Consider the following 20,011-nt stretch of genomic DNA (forward strand, 5'->3'; position numbering starts at 1 on the left):
TCAGATGCGACTAACAGCTGTGCATTCAAGCCCGAGCCGTACAACACACACACACACACACACACACACACACACACACACACACACACACACACACACACACACACACACACACACACACACACACACACACACACACACACACGAGCCTTGGGAGCCCAACACCCTGTCGCCGGTTTGTGGTTTGTCCCTCCTCGGAACACTGTCGGTAGGTACTCACTACTGCTGACCGGGAGCACCCCCCAAGCCTTGCCGTTTCAGATATGCTCTGACCCAGTCATCTGGCCATAACAATTTGGCCCTTGTCAAAGTCACTCAGGTTTTTACTCCTGTACATTTCTCCTGCATCCTTCACATCAACTTCAAGAACTGACTGTTCACTTGCTGCCTAATATATCCCACCCCTTGACAGGTGTCATTGTAACAAGATAATCAATGATATTCACTTCACCTGTCAGTGGTCATCACGTTTTGGCTCATCAGTGTATACACGCACTATATATATATATATATATATATATATATATATATATATATATATATATATATATATATATATATATATATATATACATATATATATATATATATATATACACACACATATATATACATATATATACACACATATATACATATATATATATATATATATATATATATATATATATATATATATATATATATATATATATATATATATATATATATATATATATATATATATATATATATATATATATATACACACATATATATATATATACACACATATACATATATATACATACATATACATATACATATACATATACATATACATATACATATACATATACATATATATATATATATGCTTTCCAACAGTTCTGTGATTTGCCCCGGTGTATCAGCTTCGATGTCCACTGCCACACAAAATTTCAGCTTTCTATGTCACCCGGAAGGTACCTATCTTTAATATCAGTCAGTGAGCCAGTCAGTAACACCTTGTTACGTACAGCACGGCAGCTGTGCCCCATGATGTCACACTGTGGCAGAGGAGGGCCAATCGAGGAAAGCCACTAGTGAATATTTGAGAACGGTCGCACTGCCTTGCCGCGTGGGTTATAAAAGATGGTTCAGTTTCCTGACGAAGGGTCAATGCCGCTGGGAGAGAACCAATGCCTTTCAGAACCGCTGCCTTGTGAGCCGAGCCAAGCTGCTTTTGAGCCAAGCCACGATGCGAGCCAAGCTGCCTGTCCATCGACCACAAGTCACAGGAGCTGCGAGGGCACCCCTATCGTCGAACCACGAGCGGTTGGTGAACCATCGGGGTGAGTTGCCCTGTTACCAGTCTGACCAGAGGGGATCAAGGACGAACACAGCACGCGGTCTCCAAGCGTGGCGGCTCCAGCAGCCCGCATCGGCATGGCACCGACACACCCCTGTATTCTCTGTTTTCCCATCCTTCCCTCTGCCCCCTCCACTTTTGGATCAGCGCGTGCCAACGTGTGCGCACAGCATAAGAAAGAGGTCGCCACAACTGCACACTGCTATATCTCTCTCCCTTGATCTACCATTCTATGGATGAGTCTGATAAGCACCCTTGTAACGTGTTTAGATAAGTAATGTATAGAAGCGAGATAGATCGGGATAGTTCTGCTCTCTGTCCCTGTGCTTTCTCAAAATCCTTGTACATTTTTGATTGCTTTGAAAAACTCACCGTATGTTCCCCATGGCCCTCTGTTGCAAATAATTTCCTCGCTTTTTGAATTATGCTTTCCGATCTGCTTGGTGTCTTTTCCTTCATTGGTCGAGCACCATCCGCTGCAGCGAGTGTTACTAGTCTGGGAGATTTTAATGCCCCAACTAATTGGCTCCAGTTCATGTCCGGTGTGCACTGGCAGTTTCGCTCGGCTGCATCCCATCAAGATCTGAAGATAAAATAAGATCAGTGCACAATCGAGGGTGTGTTCCCCAGCTAGAAAACCATGCGACTCCCAGGTAAATGGTAATTGGACGGAGGACCTGGACCACGTGATCAACTAATTGGTGTGGCTGTTGATTCGCAACCCGCCGGAGCACGCAGTTATCTGCACTCGGTGGCCTTGGGTCTGGTAGTCTGGGAGGAATCAAGGCACTCCCCCTTGTAGTAGATCCCAAAATCCGGTTCCATAACAATATACATCTTAAAATATAACTGATGACCGAAAAAGCCACGAACAAATTTGGTAAATTTGCTGATGACCAACATTTCAGACCCAATCACACCCCTGCCCCATAAGAACACTATTATCTTACAAATGGAATTAGTGCAGGCATTTTCGCAGAAATATTTGGTCAACCTCCCACAAATTGCAACAAAAGCAAACTCAACAGATTTTGATTCCTGGATATGTCCTCAGTGACAGAAAAAAAGTCCAAAGGGATCCTCCAGGGGGAAAGTCTTGAAATCATGGAAATCCAATATGGCCGCCACCCGGCTTCGGGGAAAATGAGAAAATTGTAAAGATTGATATTTTAATATGTAAAATGTAAATATAGGTTTTTCTGCATTCTAATTATTTCTCGTTATGTTTAGTATATTGATATACAAGAATAAATACAAAAAAGTGAAATGTATTGAGGGTAAAATAAAAAAAATTATAGCTTTTTTGTTCAAAAATGTCAATGTTTTGTCCCCCCAATTTTTTTTTTTACCTCATACTGATTTTGGCTCCTGGACAAAAAAAAGAAATGTTGAAGACACAAGATGAAATCAAGTCTATGGCAATACAATATAATTATGTAAATCATTGAAACATGACAACATTCACAATTCCACTCCGGGCAATCACATCTGCCTGACGAAGGTTTCGAAATGAAAATGAAAACAAAAATTCGCATTAAACTCAGAAACTACATCCATTATAAAAACTTACTATACATGTTGAGAAAAATCAAGCGTATTAAAGTTAGAACTCGACAATGTCGTCATCATCCTCATCATTGTCACATGGAGTGTTTGTGCAGCCAGAGCCCCTGCAGTTTCCACAAGCTGGAGTGCACTCGATGTTGTGCTTCTTGCATGTGCATCTCATGGTGCTACATTCAGCCAGGCAGTTGCACCTAATGACACGTAACATCTTTTCAGGAGCTGGAGCTATTGATGTCTGAAGTGGCACAAAACCCTCGTCACACTTCTGCCAACCCCAGTCTGTGGAAGAAGTATGCAAGTCTGACGTCTTGAATCGAATCAAAGACCACCTTCAGAAGCATGCCAAGTCTGCAAAGATATCTTCTAGAACTTCAGCGCTCTGGGTTCAGTATATGGACATGCTAGAGCTAGAGATTCTACGCAAATACATACGGGCAGAGTGCACTGGGAACTGAGCACTACATCTACAGGCCATCCAGGAAATGCTGCCTTACCTGGCAGCCTCGGGCCACAACTTGTATGCCAAATCTGCAAGGGTGTATCTGCAGCAGATGTCCAACCTCAAAACTCAACATCCCAATGTCCAACAACGTTTTGATGAGGGGTTCCATGTGGTTCGACGAAGTGATCGCCTGTGGGCAGGTCTTTCATCTGACCTGATCATCGAACAAGTTCTGATGAGAAGTTTGAAGACCACCGGGGGCTTACACGAGGGCGAGGAATGACAGAGCAACAATGGTATGGCTACTATTAATGCCTGCTTATGCAGAAATAAACCAGGCAATGCAGGAGCTCACAGGTGTGAACGACAACACTGGAGAGCAGAAGGACATGACCAAGGCAAGACAATCTCGTGACTGGAAGGACAGTATTAGCTCTTCAGTATTTACAGGAACGGAATCCGTTCAGTAGTGATCCACGTCCGAGGAACATTGCCACTGGAGTTCATGCACACCGCACCGTCAACGTCGATACAGCACATGCTGTAGAAGCCAAAATATTGAAATCTATGGATGGGAAAACACCTGCCGAGTACACATTTAAGAGGAGAGACCAGGTTGTCACCCTCGGCATGAAGTCATCTGTCAAGATTGATGGAGAGCAAGTCCAGGTTGACCCACAACTCCTCTTCCAGAGACTGATCACTGTTGCACAGACAGCAGAAGAACTTGAGTCAGCCTTCAAATATGAACTGTGCAGCTCTCCACCAGCCCTCTTTGATTCCTCTCTTCAGCTCCGAGAAGCACACAAGCCAGTCTTTGCTGATGCCATCTGGGATCTTCGTGGATCCGATGTCCAGCCGATATCCCCAATGATGGGCAACAGTATGTTTTGGATGGCGGGGCACTTGTTCAACGCATTCCATGGTCTCGTGGATCTACATACAGAGACATATGGAACCAGTACACTGATTATGTAACGAAGAAGTACGGAGATGCCATAGTCGTGTTTGATGGTTATGAGAGTACCAACACGAAGGACATGACACACCAGAGACGGTCTTAAGGGAATGCTGGCACTACTGTGACATTTACAGCTGACATGTGTCTTACAATGAAGAAGGAACAGTTTCTTGCCAATAGGCAGAATAAACAGCGATTCATTTTTATGTTGAGTGAAGAGCTTCAGAAGAAGAACTGTGAGACACACCATGCCTCAGGGGATGCTAATCTCCTGATTGTACTGAAGGCCGTGTAGTCTGCCACTCTGTCACCAACACTGTGTTCGTTGATCATGACACAGACCTCCTCGTCCTCCTATGCTACCATGCAAGCTGAGAATCCCATGACCTCTTATTTTGTCCCGAGCCAAAGAAGAACACAAATAAGCCTCGCATCTGGAACATCAAGGCTACAAAGTAAATGATTGGTACAGACATATGCAATCACATACTGTTTCTACATGCAGTTCTTGGGTGCGACACGACATCTCGTCTTCATGGGATTGGAAAGGGAGCTTCCCTCAAAAAGTTCAAAGCAAACAACACATTCCGTGAGTAGGCCAAGGTTTTTGATACATATCCAGCTTCCGTATGTGATGTGGCAGATGCAGGAGAAAAAAACATTGGTGATAATCTACAACGGAAAGTCAACTGACACCCTGGACACCCTCCGGTACCAGCGGTATGGGACAAGGTGGCTTCGAACTCCTCTCATGTGCAACCACCAACATCAGAAGCAGCAAAGTATCACAGCCTGTGCGTGTATCTGCAAGTCCAAGAATGGAAGGGATGTGCAGATGAACTTCTTCCGACAGACTGGGGTTTTGTGCCACTTCAGACATCAATAGCTCCAGCTCCTGAAAAGATGTTACGTGTCATTAGGTGCAACTGCCAGGCTGAACGTAGCACCATGAGATGCACATGCAAGAAGCACAACATTGAGTGCACTCCAGCTTGAGGAAACTGCAGGGGCTCTGGCTGCACAAACACTCCATGTGACAATGATGAGGATGATGACGGCATTGTCGAGTTCTAACTTAAATACGCTTGATTTTTCTCAGCATGTATAGTAAGTTTATAATGGATGTAGTTTCTGAGTTTAATGCGAATTTTCATTTTCATTTCAAAACCTTCGTCAGGCAGATGTGATTGCCCAGAGTGGAATTTTGAATTTTGTCACGTTTCAATGATTTACATCATTATATTGTATTGCCATAGAGTTGATTTCATCTTGCATCTTCAACGTTTCTTAATTTTTTTTGTCCAGGAGCCAAAATCAGTATCAGGTAAATATTTTTTTTTGGGACAAAAAAAATTGACATTTTTGGACAAAAAAGCTATAATTTCTTATTTTACTCTCAATACATTTCACTTTTTTACAATTATTCTTGTATATCAATATACTGACCCTAACTAGAAACAATTAGAATGCAGAAAAACATATATTTACATCTTAAAATATCAATCTTTACAATTTTCTCATTTTCACCGAAATTTCAGGACTTTCCTCCCAGAGGATCCCTTAGAACTTTTTCTGTCACTGAGAACATATCCAGAAAAAAAATCTGTTGAGTTTGATTTTGTTGCAATTTGTGGGAGGTCATCCGACATTTTGACTGTACTAAATCGCTTGGTGGTTACTTCACTGGAGTGAAGACTTTTTAATGATCAAGACAATTCTTCAGATTTTTCTTCAAAAGTAGAACTTTCTGGCTTTTAAAATTCATACATCATCAGTGATTACCATTTCAAATCTCTCTTTGAATCATATATTTTACACTTCTTTGTATCTCTCACATCTCCATTTTATTTTTGATAAAGCACTTTGAGATACCATTTGAGAACCAAAAGTGCTGTGCAATAAATTGATTGATTTAAGATTCTTTTTCGGCAGCTCTCTCACTCTACAATGTAAAGATCAAGATGTGTCTTTGAATTGATAATCTGATTTTTTTTAAAAAGTGAAGAAACATGTCAAGTTTAAGGTTGACGAACTACCTCAACGATACAGAGCAACATGCTTAGATCATGCAGAAACACGCATGCGAAGACACACTTCATATATCATCTTCATATTTAAGAGTCGTGCGAGTGTGCATTGCTGTTCTGCTAAGTTAATGAATGAGAGAATGCCATACTCTCACTCTCATTATTCTTTGTTATCCCTCCTCATCAAAAACAAGGGAAACACTCGTGTTGGTTCTTACTTCCAGTCTGAGCCCAATACTGACGTTGACGCATGCTCGGGCTCAAATGGCTGCGAGCTTGTTTTGGGTGTCACAGTATAGGCAGCTGGAAAAAAAAATAGATGGGAATGGGGTAAGGGTAAGAAGGAAAAGGTAAGTCGAAGAAATTATTGCAGTCTTTAAAAGTAAAAAAAAAAAAAAAAAGACAACAAACAAGGCATTTGTCATTGCAATGATTGGGGGGGGGGATAATTGTGGTAAATGTCAAGAGCAAGGATAAATGTTTCAAATTGTTAATGGTTATAATTTGTTCATTTAACAAGATGATATCCAGGTTGCACAGGTGTACGATATATCGATTTTAAAAACATTTCAAATCCAGTTTTAAGTACATTGTGTCAAATCAAATAAAAAAGTATTGAGAGGAGATGGATCCCAACTTCGTAGGGTGAATTTACTGATTCTGGCTCACTTTTCCCCATGTAAGTGAATGGGGGATTTTCAGCGATTCATATTTTTTCCCTAAGAAGTAAACCCCCTTTTTATCCCAAGGTATATTTATTTGTCTCCCCTTTTAACCTTGGGGCACTCTATTCAAATAACCAATGCAATAAGATAAAGATTTGTTCAAGTCGCAAAATAGTAATGTGATTTGTTAAAGGTGATTCTGAAGAAATATCTGAAACATGTAAGCCGATGGACACTCTTTTTTTCAAATAACCAATGCATATTGTTTAGCTCACTCATTGAACCTATAAAGATTTGTTCATTCTCAAATTCCTTCAATAGTTTAATTTTCTTTGCACAATAATCCCCATCTAAAATATTTAAAAATAAAACATTTGAATCTTTATATTTTTTCAAGATACCCCTTTTGTGTCATTATGAAATGATATACTTCTCTTAATCTCATCTGACCACCTAGCCTAGTGTTGGCTTAGTGGTTAGGGTGGTGGCTTGGGATCCCAGGATCCTGAGTTCAAGCCCGGTTGGCTGCTGAATTAACACCAGGGGGTTGACTCAGCCTGTCATCCTTCCGAGGTCGGCGAAATGAGTGCCAGTGTACTGGTCCCGGTGTATGCCCTGGTTAGAATAGGTGTACCATATCCCTGTGTGTCGTAAGAAGTGACCAGGGTTGGCGTCAGGAAGGGCATCCGGCCATAAAACATTGCCTCAAGAAAAAGCCAAACCCCTGCACAGCAAGGAAAAATGGCTGTAAAAACGGTCATTTTTTTATTTAATCTCATCTGACCACCTCCTGAGCCTCAGATAATTTTTTGCATAAGCCACGCCTACTTCTCATAAGCCCCGCCCACTTTTAGGAAGCCCCGCCTACTCTTACATCATTTCCAGTTCATCTCTGACTCAAAGAAATCACGAGAAAATTCTACAGTTATGGTTTTGAAAAATTTCCGAACAAAGGCTTGCCTGGGCTTGCCCAGGGAATTTCCAAAGGAAACCACCCCCACCAGTCTTTCTCTATAAAAGGTATATATAAAAGGTTTCTCTATAAAAGGTATATAAAATCTTTATCTTATTGCATTGGTTATTTGAATAGAGTGCCCCAAGGTTAAAAGGGGAGAAAAATAAATATACCTTGGGATAAAAAGGGGGTTTACTTCTTAGGGAAAAAATATGAATCGCTGAAAATCCCCCATTCACTTACATGGGGAAAAGTGAGCCAGAATCAGTAAATTCACCCTACGAAGTTGGGATCCATCTCCTCTCAATACTTTTTTATTTGATTTGACACAATGTACGCAGACTCCATTTAAAAAAAAAATTCTGACAATGTAGTGCTGTACTGTGCTCGAGTTGGATGAGCTTGTTTGCAGATCGACTATTTGTATGGAACGAAACCTTCAAGTTGATGAACTGGATTCAAACCTCTTATCTGTTGAGGTAAGATTTTTATTTTCCTATTTTCAGTTCCTTTTAAGCATTGACTCATTTAATAATTAAATAACTAAATTAATACATTATTATTTTCTCTCACAGGAAATTGTATCTGAAAATACCGATTTTGCAACAACTTGGGGTGAAATTGTTGGCTTGGTTGAAGACCTTGTGAGCGGCCAAGACCCACAGAACGAGCTAGGCCTTGAGTGGGATGACTTTGGGGTTCCTTGGAGATCTACTACTTGTATGGAACTAAACCTTCAAGTTGATGAACTAGATTCAAACCTCTTATCTGTTGAGGTAAGATTTTATTTTCCTATTTTCAAAGTTTGATTGAAGCACACTCATTTAATAATTAAATCACTTAATTAATACATTATTATTTTCTCTCACATGAAATTGTATCTGAAATACGAAATGAAAATACTGCTTTTGCTACAACTTGGGGCGAAATTATTGGCTTGGTTGAAGACCTTATGAGCAACCAAGACCCACAGAACGAGCTCAACCTTGATGGCCCAACCAAAGAGTTATACATTGGAGACCAGCAAAATCCTGAAAAAGTTTTACAGCAAAAGTACTCATTGCGAGTTATCAAGACAATACCCACTGAATAAGTCATACCTTGATGAGCCAGAATACAAGTTTTACCTTGGAGACTCACAAATTTTGAAAAAAAAAAAAAAAAAAAAAAAAAAAAAAAAAAAAAAAATCAGTAAATGAGTTCTGCCTTGATTGTTTAAATAACTACCTTGGAGACTCAGGAAAAAGGTTCTGCCAAGATGGTTCTAAATATGGGGCCTACCTTGGAGACTCACAAATTTTGAAAAAAAAAATAAGAAAATGAGTTATCCTTGGTGGTTTTAAATATGAAACCTACCTCAGAGACCTCACAAATTTAGAAAAAAAAAAAAAAAAAAAAAAAAAAAAAAAAACAGTAAATAAGTTCTGCCTTGATGGTTCAAATAACGACCTTGGAGACTCAGGAAAAGGGTTCTGCCAAGATGGTTCTAAATATGGGACCCACCTTGGAGACTCACAAATTTTGAAAAAAAAAAAAATCAGGAAATGAGTTATTCCTGAGAGACTTTGTAAGTTGGTTTTATTTTGGAGACTTGAAATGTGGGTCCTGGCTTGATAACTCACAATGTGATACATATCTTGGAAACTCAACAGGAAAGTGGTTATACTTGAAAGACTTGGAAAGTTGGGTTTATTTTGGAGACTTGAAATGCTATCACTCTTTGGGATCTAAACCTATCGATGTAGTTGTTTGTTGGATGGTGCTTGATGGGAGCAAGATCAAGAAAGTTCTGGGAAGAAAGTGCAGGCTTACTCCCCCTTTCTACGTCATCAAACCTGAAAGCTTTAAAAGACAGAATTGGAAGAAGAGAAAAAAAACATAAAAAAATATATATTGTTAGTTCTGGGAAGAAAGTGCAGGCTTACTCCCCCTTTCTACATCATCAAACCTGAAAGCCTTAAAAGACAGAATTGGAAGAAGAGAAAAAAAAACAAAAAAAATTATATAGGTGGAAATCTCATTTTGAAAAAGACATTGAGTTGGAGTTGAGATTTTGAATGTGAGGGTTGGGGTTAAGATTTTGAATGTGAGGGTTGGGGTTGAGATTTTGAATGTGAGGGTTGGGGGACACGCACGCACGCACGCACACGCACACGTGCACACATCAACAAACAAAAGTTAAGCCTTGACTATTCAGTTGAGGATTCTGTGTTTGGGGTTCACAGATAGAAGAACGTCCCCCCTTGACACACCTCGGACTTGGCCCTCGAGTGTCCACAAAGGTGTATAGTAGGAGGGAGTGAAGGGACAACCCATTGCTCCCATGAGTATTATCTGCTTAGTTTTGTCTTTTGTAATTCCTGTGAACAAAATGAACCTACGATCTCTTCCCCTTCTAAATCATAGATCTTATAAGTCCAAGGAACCGTATCTATTACATCAACAATTTTAAAAAGTTCGTTCGTCCATCGTTTAATATAACCTTTTTCAAAATGAGATTTCCACCTATATATTCTTAAGATATCACCAACTTTGAACTTAGGTTTTCTGACATTAATCTCTTTTTCATATTTTAATTTTGTTAATGTTTCTGATGGTTTCATATTTGTTGACGTATGAATAGTGTTATGATACTTATCCACAATATCCTGAATAAAAGATGACCATTGTTGTGAACCGAGTTGTGTGAATTTTTTATACAGTCTCTCTTTTAAGGTACGATTAAAACGTTCAACAACAACGGCCTTCCCTTCATTAAAGGTATTGTATAATGTAATACTGTTATTATTTAGAAAATTCATAAATGTCTTGTTATAAAACTCTCTACCCTCATCAGTCCACAATTTTTTTAGGTTTTCTCTAACTTTTATTAAATATCTGTTGAAAGGCTAACATAGGAGTATTACCTCTTTTGTTTTTTAAAGGGAAAACCCATGCGTATCTACTCCTCAATTCAATAACGGTTAAAGCATACTGTAACCCAAATCATTATTGAGTTCAATCAAATCAGCAGACCAGATATAATCTACTTCCTTGGAATAAACCTTCCTTCTCTGAAACTTTGTGAATATTGGTTTATGTAATTCATCAGCTAATTGCTCTTCAATCTTAATGACATCATTAGGGCCTATAAGTTTTTTGAATTTCCAAGTCCAAGTTTCAATTTAGCACTGATCATCTTCTTCATGATGAACCTATCAACTTTTTCTCTCAAGGTTGGATTTTGTATCAGAGACAGATTATACAACATTTCTCTATCGGCTTCATGCTTTTCTTCCAAAGTTGTGGTATTCCCATAATCAATATCGTGTCTATTGCACACTTCATCAACTCTATTGATGGGCTCACTTCAGGATTTAGGATTGTCTGCCTCATCTAATCTTTTATCCAAGTTTGTGCCTGGACCACAGAAAGAATACCCTGGTAGATGTAATTCCCCTGGTATTCCAGTAGTTGTAAATTTACCTCATGATAAAAACTTTTGTATATCTCCTCCGAGTTTGTGTTTGGACATAAATTGATTTTTTTTTTGAACCACACACCGAACAAAGACCTTTTTGTATAACCCTGTTATTTTTACTTTTAAAATATGAAATATTTTTAGTATTAGTTTTCTTTTTACATTTGAGACAATAACTCATTTATTTATGAGAATAATTCCTACAGAGAGTGAAAACATTTTTAGTTTCCAACATGCACATTTGAATCTTAATTTTTAAAACATAAAGCATCCTTAGAAATGCCTTCACTCTCTCCATTTATTTAAGAAAAAAACTTTAATTGAAGTCAATATCCTGTCCTTGAAAACGATGTCAACGGTCTTGTCAAAAATACTGCTAATAGACTTGTCAATTCTTTGTTTTCCTCCTCGGTGGGTTGAGTTATTTTCTGTAATAGCACCAATCTTTGTTTAATCTCACTGGTTTCCATATTTATTCATTCTCGCTCTTTCCTCCCACTCCTCTCTTTCCTCCTTCTCTATCCTCTTTCCTTCCTCTCCTCCTTCTCTCTCTTCTCCCTCTTCAACTTTCTCGCCCCTTACTATCCTTGAATCGCTTACACCCCATAGAATATCATACATATATTCATCAGGATTTCTTGTTATTCCTGTATCCAAAATAATTTTTTTTGCAACAGGAAACCAATAAATTTCTTTTGAATTTCTAAAAGAGCCTTATATTTTCTTAACTTTATAAATTTTTTTCATTATTTAACATTCTAATTAAATCTAAAGTTGTCGGTTTATCAACGTCAGCATAATGCCAATCTTTTATTGAAAATACCTCATTCTAATGTTGTAGAACATATTTATTAAAATACTGAATACCCTTTTCTTGAAGGTATGCTTGGACACAGAAATGATAATTTTCTTGAAGCCTTCTTGCTGTCATTTATGTCTTAGAAAGATATGTTAGAATAATATTATGACACGAAACACCTCCCCATAGTTGAATAATTTTGTATTTCCCTACTTATTATATATAATCCTGTTGTTTTCTGTTTTCATGATATAAACTAGGGCAAAACCATTATTATATATACCTTTATTAAATTCTTTTATTTGTTGTTTACTAATCGTGGCTCCACAAAACTCATTCTCGATACCAAGTGGATAATATTCTTCCTTACGAGACTGATTAAATTGTTCCAGGTCTTTTAGGTCAATTTTAAATGACAAATTATACCCTAAATCATTCATATCATACCCCCATTGTTCTATTCTCATGCAAACGATACACCCTACTTTATAAAAAAATTATTTTCATTCTAACTGTGAATTCTGTATGACCTGGAGATAAAAATCAACACTTCTGTATCTTTGGAATACACGGCCGTTTTATTTAAGGATATATATTGTGATAAATCACTTAATCTCACCAACTCATTCGCGTCAGTCGGGCTTGGATAATTTTTTCATTTAAAAGCATTTCTCATATTAATATTTATGTCGTTCAGCCTGTGCCTTTGTGTAATAATTTGATAAATCAATATCCAGTTCTTGGGATACACCAAGGATAGAACCATCTTTACCAACATAAGTCATTTATATTAGATTAAAAATAATGTCATAAAAAAAAAATTTTTTGTTAAGTTGAAATAACACATATAGACATAATTGACCACAACACTTGGAATTTAATTCTTGGACTTGAAATGTTTGATAAACACCATTCTGTAAGAATTTTATGACTTCAACAGGTGGTGGAAGACCAAAACTATCAAAATAATATTTGTCTTGATTATTAAAAATACAAACCCAATGAGAAGCGTTCCCATTATTATCTTCTAAGTTCATAATAATATTCTTTGTATGTTTAGGCACGTTTGTTAATTCATCTCTCATACAAATAACCACATTATGAATTTTTTATTTTTTACAATATTTGACAAGTTGTAAATTTGATGTTGTATTCTTTCCAAATTCTTTAAACCACTCATCAATGCTCATTTATTTATGAGAAAGATAGAATCCATTACCCCTTTTAGTTAATTTTACACCTGCTGTGCGATAGAAGAAAGCATATCTCCAACTAACAATCTCACTTTATCAGGCAGACCTTCAAGTTTTTCAGCAAAATCTACAATTACACCACTTTCACTAATTTTTTTCTCCAACTCTGTTATGTCTTTCCAATTTTTTGAGCACAGAGTTGAGCCTTCCTTTCGTTGGCAGTTTTCACCACTGTTGAAATACCACCAGTCAATGCTCCAACCGCACAAACCAGCAAATAAAGGAATTAGAAATGGGAGAAATCCTCCACTCGTCTCTCTTCTTGAATATTTTTTCAACATTGGTTTTGTCATTTTAATTTTAAGTGAGCCAGTATCATTCAAGATTTTAACCTGTTCTCTTGTGAGCAAAACATCAATTCTTACTGCTCCTTTTCTCTGAATTGTATTAACGTTAATCGTACAAGGCTTTTGATTTTGAACACAAGATGATAGTTTATGAAGATCGATTTGATTAACATATACCCCAGTTGCTACTTTGCCACTCATTTATTTAACAAAAAATGTGAGACGAATCATAACACCATTATCTGTAATTCTGTTTCTTCCAAAAGCAAACAATATGCATCAACTTCTTCACTCTCTCCTCTTTCAATGTATAGGGAAGTATCCACTCGATTAGACTTTATAGTTTCCTTTTGAGCGCTCAGGTCAAACGCATAGATTGAAAACAAACTTTTAAATGCTGTCATATCCAAAATAGGTTCTTTATTTCCATAACTTTCACACACCTTTTGGTAAGACTTGTATGCTTCAGCATAATCATTTTTTTCCCAATTAATTTCCAATCTATCTCGTGGATAAAATGTTCCATCTCGAGAAACACGAAGTTGTTTCACCATCGCATTATCACTCAATGCATTATTCTTCACAGTAGCAGTATCGCCATCTGGTTTTTTTTTTTTAATGATCCACAGATATCATGGTTTTCCTTCCAGAACACCCAAATTCCACGTGTAAGTGGTTTGGTTTCGTTTAACGTGTGGATATCTTCTTTTGAGGTATGATACACTGAGTGGTTTCTTTGAGTTAAGTCTTCTATTCAACATCTCTTCTGTTTTAAGATTCGGAGTATATTCAAAAATATACCAACTCATTTCCTCAATTTCAAATTTATTCTGATCACCAAAAGCATTACCAACACCAAAAAGTAATCTATTTTCATTATCATTCCTTTGTAGTTGAAATCTAATTTTAAGACCATACAGAACTTTATCATGATCACAAAATCCAAATATACCTTTAAGAGGAACTGCCACAGGAAAACTATTAACTGCTTTGGGATCATCAGTATACGTTCCTTTCCTTTGAGTATATCCAGGGTCTGTGGTTGTTCCCGTTGACATATCAGGAATAAAACCTTCGACAGCCCCCTTTCCCATTCTATCACTGAATGTATATAGTGTAAATTTCATCATTTCAGATACAGCAGAGACATAATCAACCACTTCAACTTCTTGTGTTCCAATGTACAAACGAACACTATCAAACATTCTCCAGAAGAAATCATTTACGAGTGTAGCGTTTGTGTTATTCCCAGCCTTAGTGAATTTAAATTTACACAACAAGAAACTTTCGGATAGATTCAAATAGGTTTGTTGATTATTTATTTCAAAACTTTTTGTACCATTTGCATTCCAGTTATTGCATTTACCTTGAAGTAATCCTCTTTTTTAGTGGAGTTTGAGATAATAATGGTATCATCCAAATCATAGATACTATCAATTGCTTCCATACTTGTATTTATTTTGGAAAAAAGATGTTAAAACTTTTGAAACCCTGACGAAGTATTTGAATTATTTTATGTCGTTCTTGGGGAGACAACTTAGTTTTACCTCTTTTAATTTCTTTAATTGCTTGTAATTTATGAGATTCCTTTTGGGCATCTTTTATGCTCTTTACAGCACCTGCTACATTTCCCACAGCAGAAGCAGTTGAACCAATTAGGTCTTTATGTTTAAGAATAGTTGAACCGATACCCATTAGAGTATCAATTATCCCATCTCCTCTAAATTGATGTCCGACACCCCTTTGTCTCTTCGGTTTATAGTATCCTTCACCAAGATACATACCTTCACCCTTGTAGTATGGGGAAAGGAACATCCCATCCCCTCTAATTATTTTATATTGTTACAGGCCAGGGGGTCAACCGCCAACCGACCGCTCTGAATGGAGCCGCAAGTCGAGTCGGCCCGACCGATCACCCGGAATATAGATTGCCGCCCGGATAACTCCGAGCGACGGGTCCTTGTACAAGAACCGAAATACGCCAATCGGCAGATCACGTGGGGTAGGGTCGATTGCCAATCTTCAATTTACCTAAATACCCACGTAATCCAACTACCAGGATATTCCACCCTCGAACGGAACAAACCGCCGAGGCGAGCTTGTCCGTGCGCGATTCCGAGAACCGTCTGTCCAAATGTCCCCCTATTACGGCAAACCAACGGCTTCCTAACTCCCAACACACGAAATATTCAGTCAATGAGGGAATGGACACAACGAGCAGGTTTACATTCATTATAATGAAACACGTATGCAATTAAATAAGGCAAAACAAGTATACAATTATACAAGCAACAAAAGCACGACAAAAAACTACGACCGTCTACTTATTATATAAAGTCACCTACACTTAACAGCAGTTCCTACTTATTAGACGGGCACGCACGCATGCACACACACACGAAATGGTGGCTGAGGCCTTTAATCATGATCTCCAGCTCGGAGGACAGGTGAGCTGAAACTCAGAGCTTGACTCGAACCTTTCCACCTCGTGTGGTCTTCAACTTGTCCGGACCCGGGCTCCAGCGAGAGCGAGCTCGATCCAATCGCCGCGATCCTTCCCGAGCTCCCGCGAATCCTCCCGCGCTTCTCAACACGTGCCGGTGAGACGAGGCGCTGATCCTTCCTGTCAATCGTCGCTTCCCCGAGGATCCAACTCCAAGAAGAGGCCGATGCGTCGCACCAAGCCGGAAAACAAAATGGAGACCGAAAAGCTCCACGAACCAAGAGGAAGAGGAAGAAGAGGAAGAAGCCTCCACTAGCAGCTCGAGCCGAACAACCAGCTCAAGTTCCTTCCAAAACAAAGCAGCAGCCGAAGCAAAAAGCTTCCGAAGGCCTCAAGCCAAGCAAGCCAAGCAGGACCCGATGGCCTGCTGAACGACTGCTCTCTCCGAAGCAAAAAGCTTACTCCTCCCACGGAACTCAGCACACGGGACTCAGAACGGGACTCTTCACCAACTCTGCCACGGGACTCTGCACGAACTCTGCCACGGGACTCCCATGAACTCAGCTCTACCACGGGACTCCCACCAGGACTCTTCACGAACTCTGCCACGGGACTCCCATGAACTCAGCCCTACCACGGGACTCCCACAAACTCAGAAAGAATCTCCTCTTTATCCTTTGCACCCCCTCCCCCGCACCCGACGTGACTCATGCCCTCGTGATCCACCCCCCCACCCCCCGCTCAACCACAGGTAGGAGGGAGTTGTTGACGTCATGGGATGGCAGGGTTCTTCTTCCTCTTTGCAGAAGAAGGGGAGGGACGTCACCATTGTTTCGTTCCCTAACTATTAAATCGATCCGCAGCGCATCTAATCGATCTCTGAACATTTAAACAATGAAAGGTGAGCTATCTTGGGAACATGCACTTATCGACATAGCTGACTAAGGGAACCTGTATGTTGTATGCAATTGAATTCCAAATTCGTAACAATATTTTCCCAACTCGTGTTTCCTCACAATAACCATCGTATTTATTTATTGAAAAACTTCACGTAGGTGAATTCTAATGGATATAACTTCTCCATTAAAAGAAATCATACGATTATCTTGGTCGGTTATCCTAAAATTTACTCTGTGTATGGTTTTTCCTGACAGGGAGATAAACCAAATTTTTGGGTTCCATATTGAATTTATAACCAATTGGGGTTGAGTATGCGCTGAATGAAAATATTGTATTTGTTTTTATTCCATCATTATAAGCACCATCAATCAAATCACAGTGAATCAATACCGAATTTATTCCTGAGGATATTTGAATGACATTATCACTGTAAAACGTCCCATTAGTTTCAATCTTTTTTGAGGAGAAACCCAATAACTCTCTCAATGAATTATCAATTGTGAAATCAACCTTGTAGTTATTTTTAAGTTTAATCGTTGCTTTTGAAGTATGTTTTTGAAAGTCTATAACAATATTTTTTGGTTCATCACCCTGTTCTTTCATAAGACGAGCAATTTCGGAAGATATTCGAGAAATCTCATATGCTCCGGGTAAGACTTATCATTTTGTATCCACTTCCCGGATTACAACTAAACTTGTCATTTTTATCAATTATATTAAATAAGGTATTATAAGTTTCCATGGACAATAAAGATGCCTCATATTCTTTTGTTGGGTCAAGTTGTAGTGGGTATGAGAATGAAGATGTGTGGTCGCTTGTTGTGAAATTAAAACTCAGGATTGTGCTTCTCATCTTATTGAATATGAGATAAAATGTCTTTATATTGAGATTTATTAATTATTTTTATGTTCATCAACTGGTCTAAAATGGCTGATGCTTCATTAAAACAATTGTTATTTCTAGCTTTCTTACTACCTAACAACAATAACACTATTAACTAATTGCAATGGGTCATTTGGAAGAAAACCAATACCTGAACCAAGGATATTTAAAGCCTGAATAATGTGTTTCTCCTTCTCATTTTTCCTACTTTTACCAGAAATACTAACCCTATAATTAAGAGTGTTCAGCAGATCAATATATACTCTATCATCATTATTTTTCATATCCAATGGTTTATCAATATACTTTGATTCATCCCTCACAGTTGAACCTTGTCTTCCATCTTTTGTGAGAAGAAACATTAATCTCATAGTTAGTTTAACAATAGGTTGAGCAGAACCCAAGAACTTTAATTCATCATTAAATATCAATACCTTTTCTTGAACAAGAAAAAATATTGTTGGTTGTTCTGTTGGAATGAGTCCTGCTTTGGTTTTTGAATCTGTTGAATATTCATTGTTTTGAAGAGCATTCACAATATAATCAGGGGGTTGATTAATCTCTTCCAGTTGTTGAAATAAACCTTCATCATATTCTAATTCTCCTAAATGCTCTAATTCTTCCTCAGTCATTTGATCAAAATCTTTTAACATTTGAAGTTTTTTCGGAGTATATTCTACTGTGGGAACTGTGGAAACATCTTTAATTTTTTCTTGGGAAGTTTTTAAAAGTGGTTTAAAAAAATTTCTCTCGTTTCCTTTCAAATGCTTCTTCACCCGTTAGTTTCTGTCTGAGTTTCTTATTTATGTCTTCCTCTTGTTTTACAACTTTTGAAACCAACTCTTGATGTTCCTGAAATCTTCTTGCTCTTTCTTTCGCATCCATTTATTTGTTGGAAAATATCATTTCATATCTCATCTTGTTTCACAACAATATATTTATATTTATGCAATATCTTGTGTTGATATTTCCCTGAAAATCACATCCATGAATAATATATAACAACAATCCTTTGAACATTTCTTGAATACGTTCAGTTTCTTCCCTTGTAAGGAAAGGTGTGTTATCACCCTCATACTTTCGATTCATTTTTGGTGTAAATCTAAAAGAATTATTTTCCTTTTAAAATTTTTTATCATTAATGAGAAGATAATCACAAAATATACATTCTTTATAGGCTTTTGACTCTGTGTTTAATCCCCGTCTTTCACAAGCAGGACAATTCTCAAATTTGTCATATGGAGAATCACGGAAGTCTATCATATTTATAAAGTAAAACTTTACTTAAACTGAAATTCATCTTCGATACTTTCAGAATCCTCTATAAAACTACTTTCATAACTATCATTTGAACACAAACTCTCGGTATCATAACTATCGTTTGAATGCTAACATCACTGCCCTGCATAAAAAAGGTGCAAAAACAGATCCCTATAACTACAGACCAATCAGCCTTCTCCCAATCATCAGCAAGGTGATGGAATCCATCATCGCTTCAGATATGAAATCCTTCCTCTTCTCCAATGGCTTGATTTCCAATCATCAATTTGGTTTCAGACCAGGTCACTCTACCCTGGATATGCTGCTTCTGCTCTCCCATCAATGGATGGAGGTCCTCAATGCCAGACAGGAAATCCGAGCCGTATCCCTGGACATATCACGTGCTTTTGACACAGTCTGGCACCCTGCCCTACTCACCAAACTATCTTCCCATGGTATTCAAGGCCATCTCCACTCATGGCTCGCAGACTTCCTCTCCTGTCGCAGTCAACGTGTGGCCCTAAATGGAGTACTTTCATCCCCTCTTCCTGTGCAGGCTGGAGTTCCTCAAGGTAGCGTTCTGGGCCCTGTTCTTTTTCTGGTTTTTATCAATGATCTCTCGGACTCTCTGGAAAATCCTCTATTTCTCTTTGCCGACGACTCCACCCTCTGCCGTACCATCTGTCATCCCTCAGACCGGCAAGCAGCAGCTTCTTCGCTCACTGCAGATCTGGATAAAATCACAAACTGGTCCAACATGCGGAACATGTCTTTCAATCC

The 20,011-nt window shown here is 38.3% G+C and overlaps 1 protein-coding gene across 6 annotated transcripts in view; it reads right to left on the bottom strand.

Moving 5' to 3' along the window:
- MELK (maternal embryonic leucine zipper kinase) overlaps window positions 1-20,011 on the bottom strand; it is an 81,198-nt gene that overhangs the window by 14,715 nt on the left and 46,472 nt on the right. For all 6 annotated transcript variants that reach the window (XM_085897050.1, XM_085897054.1, XM_085897053.1 and 3 more), the window contains one exon: window positions 6,545-6,629. In XM_085897050.1, coding sequence (XP_085753176.1) covers window positions 6,545-6,629 — 85 coding nt within the window. The remainder of the gene's footprint in view (window positions 1-6,544; window positions 6,630-20,011) is intronic.

Source organism: Eptatretus burgeri, chromosome 10, assembly GCF_056783735.1.
Source record: "Eptatretus burgeri isolate ZD-2024b chromosome 10, Ebu_testis_v1, whole genome shotgun sequence".
Taxonomy (NCBI): domain Eukaryota; kingdom Metazoa; phylum Chordata; class Myxini; order Myxiniformes; family Myxinidae; genus Eptatretus; species Eptatretus burgeri.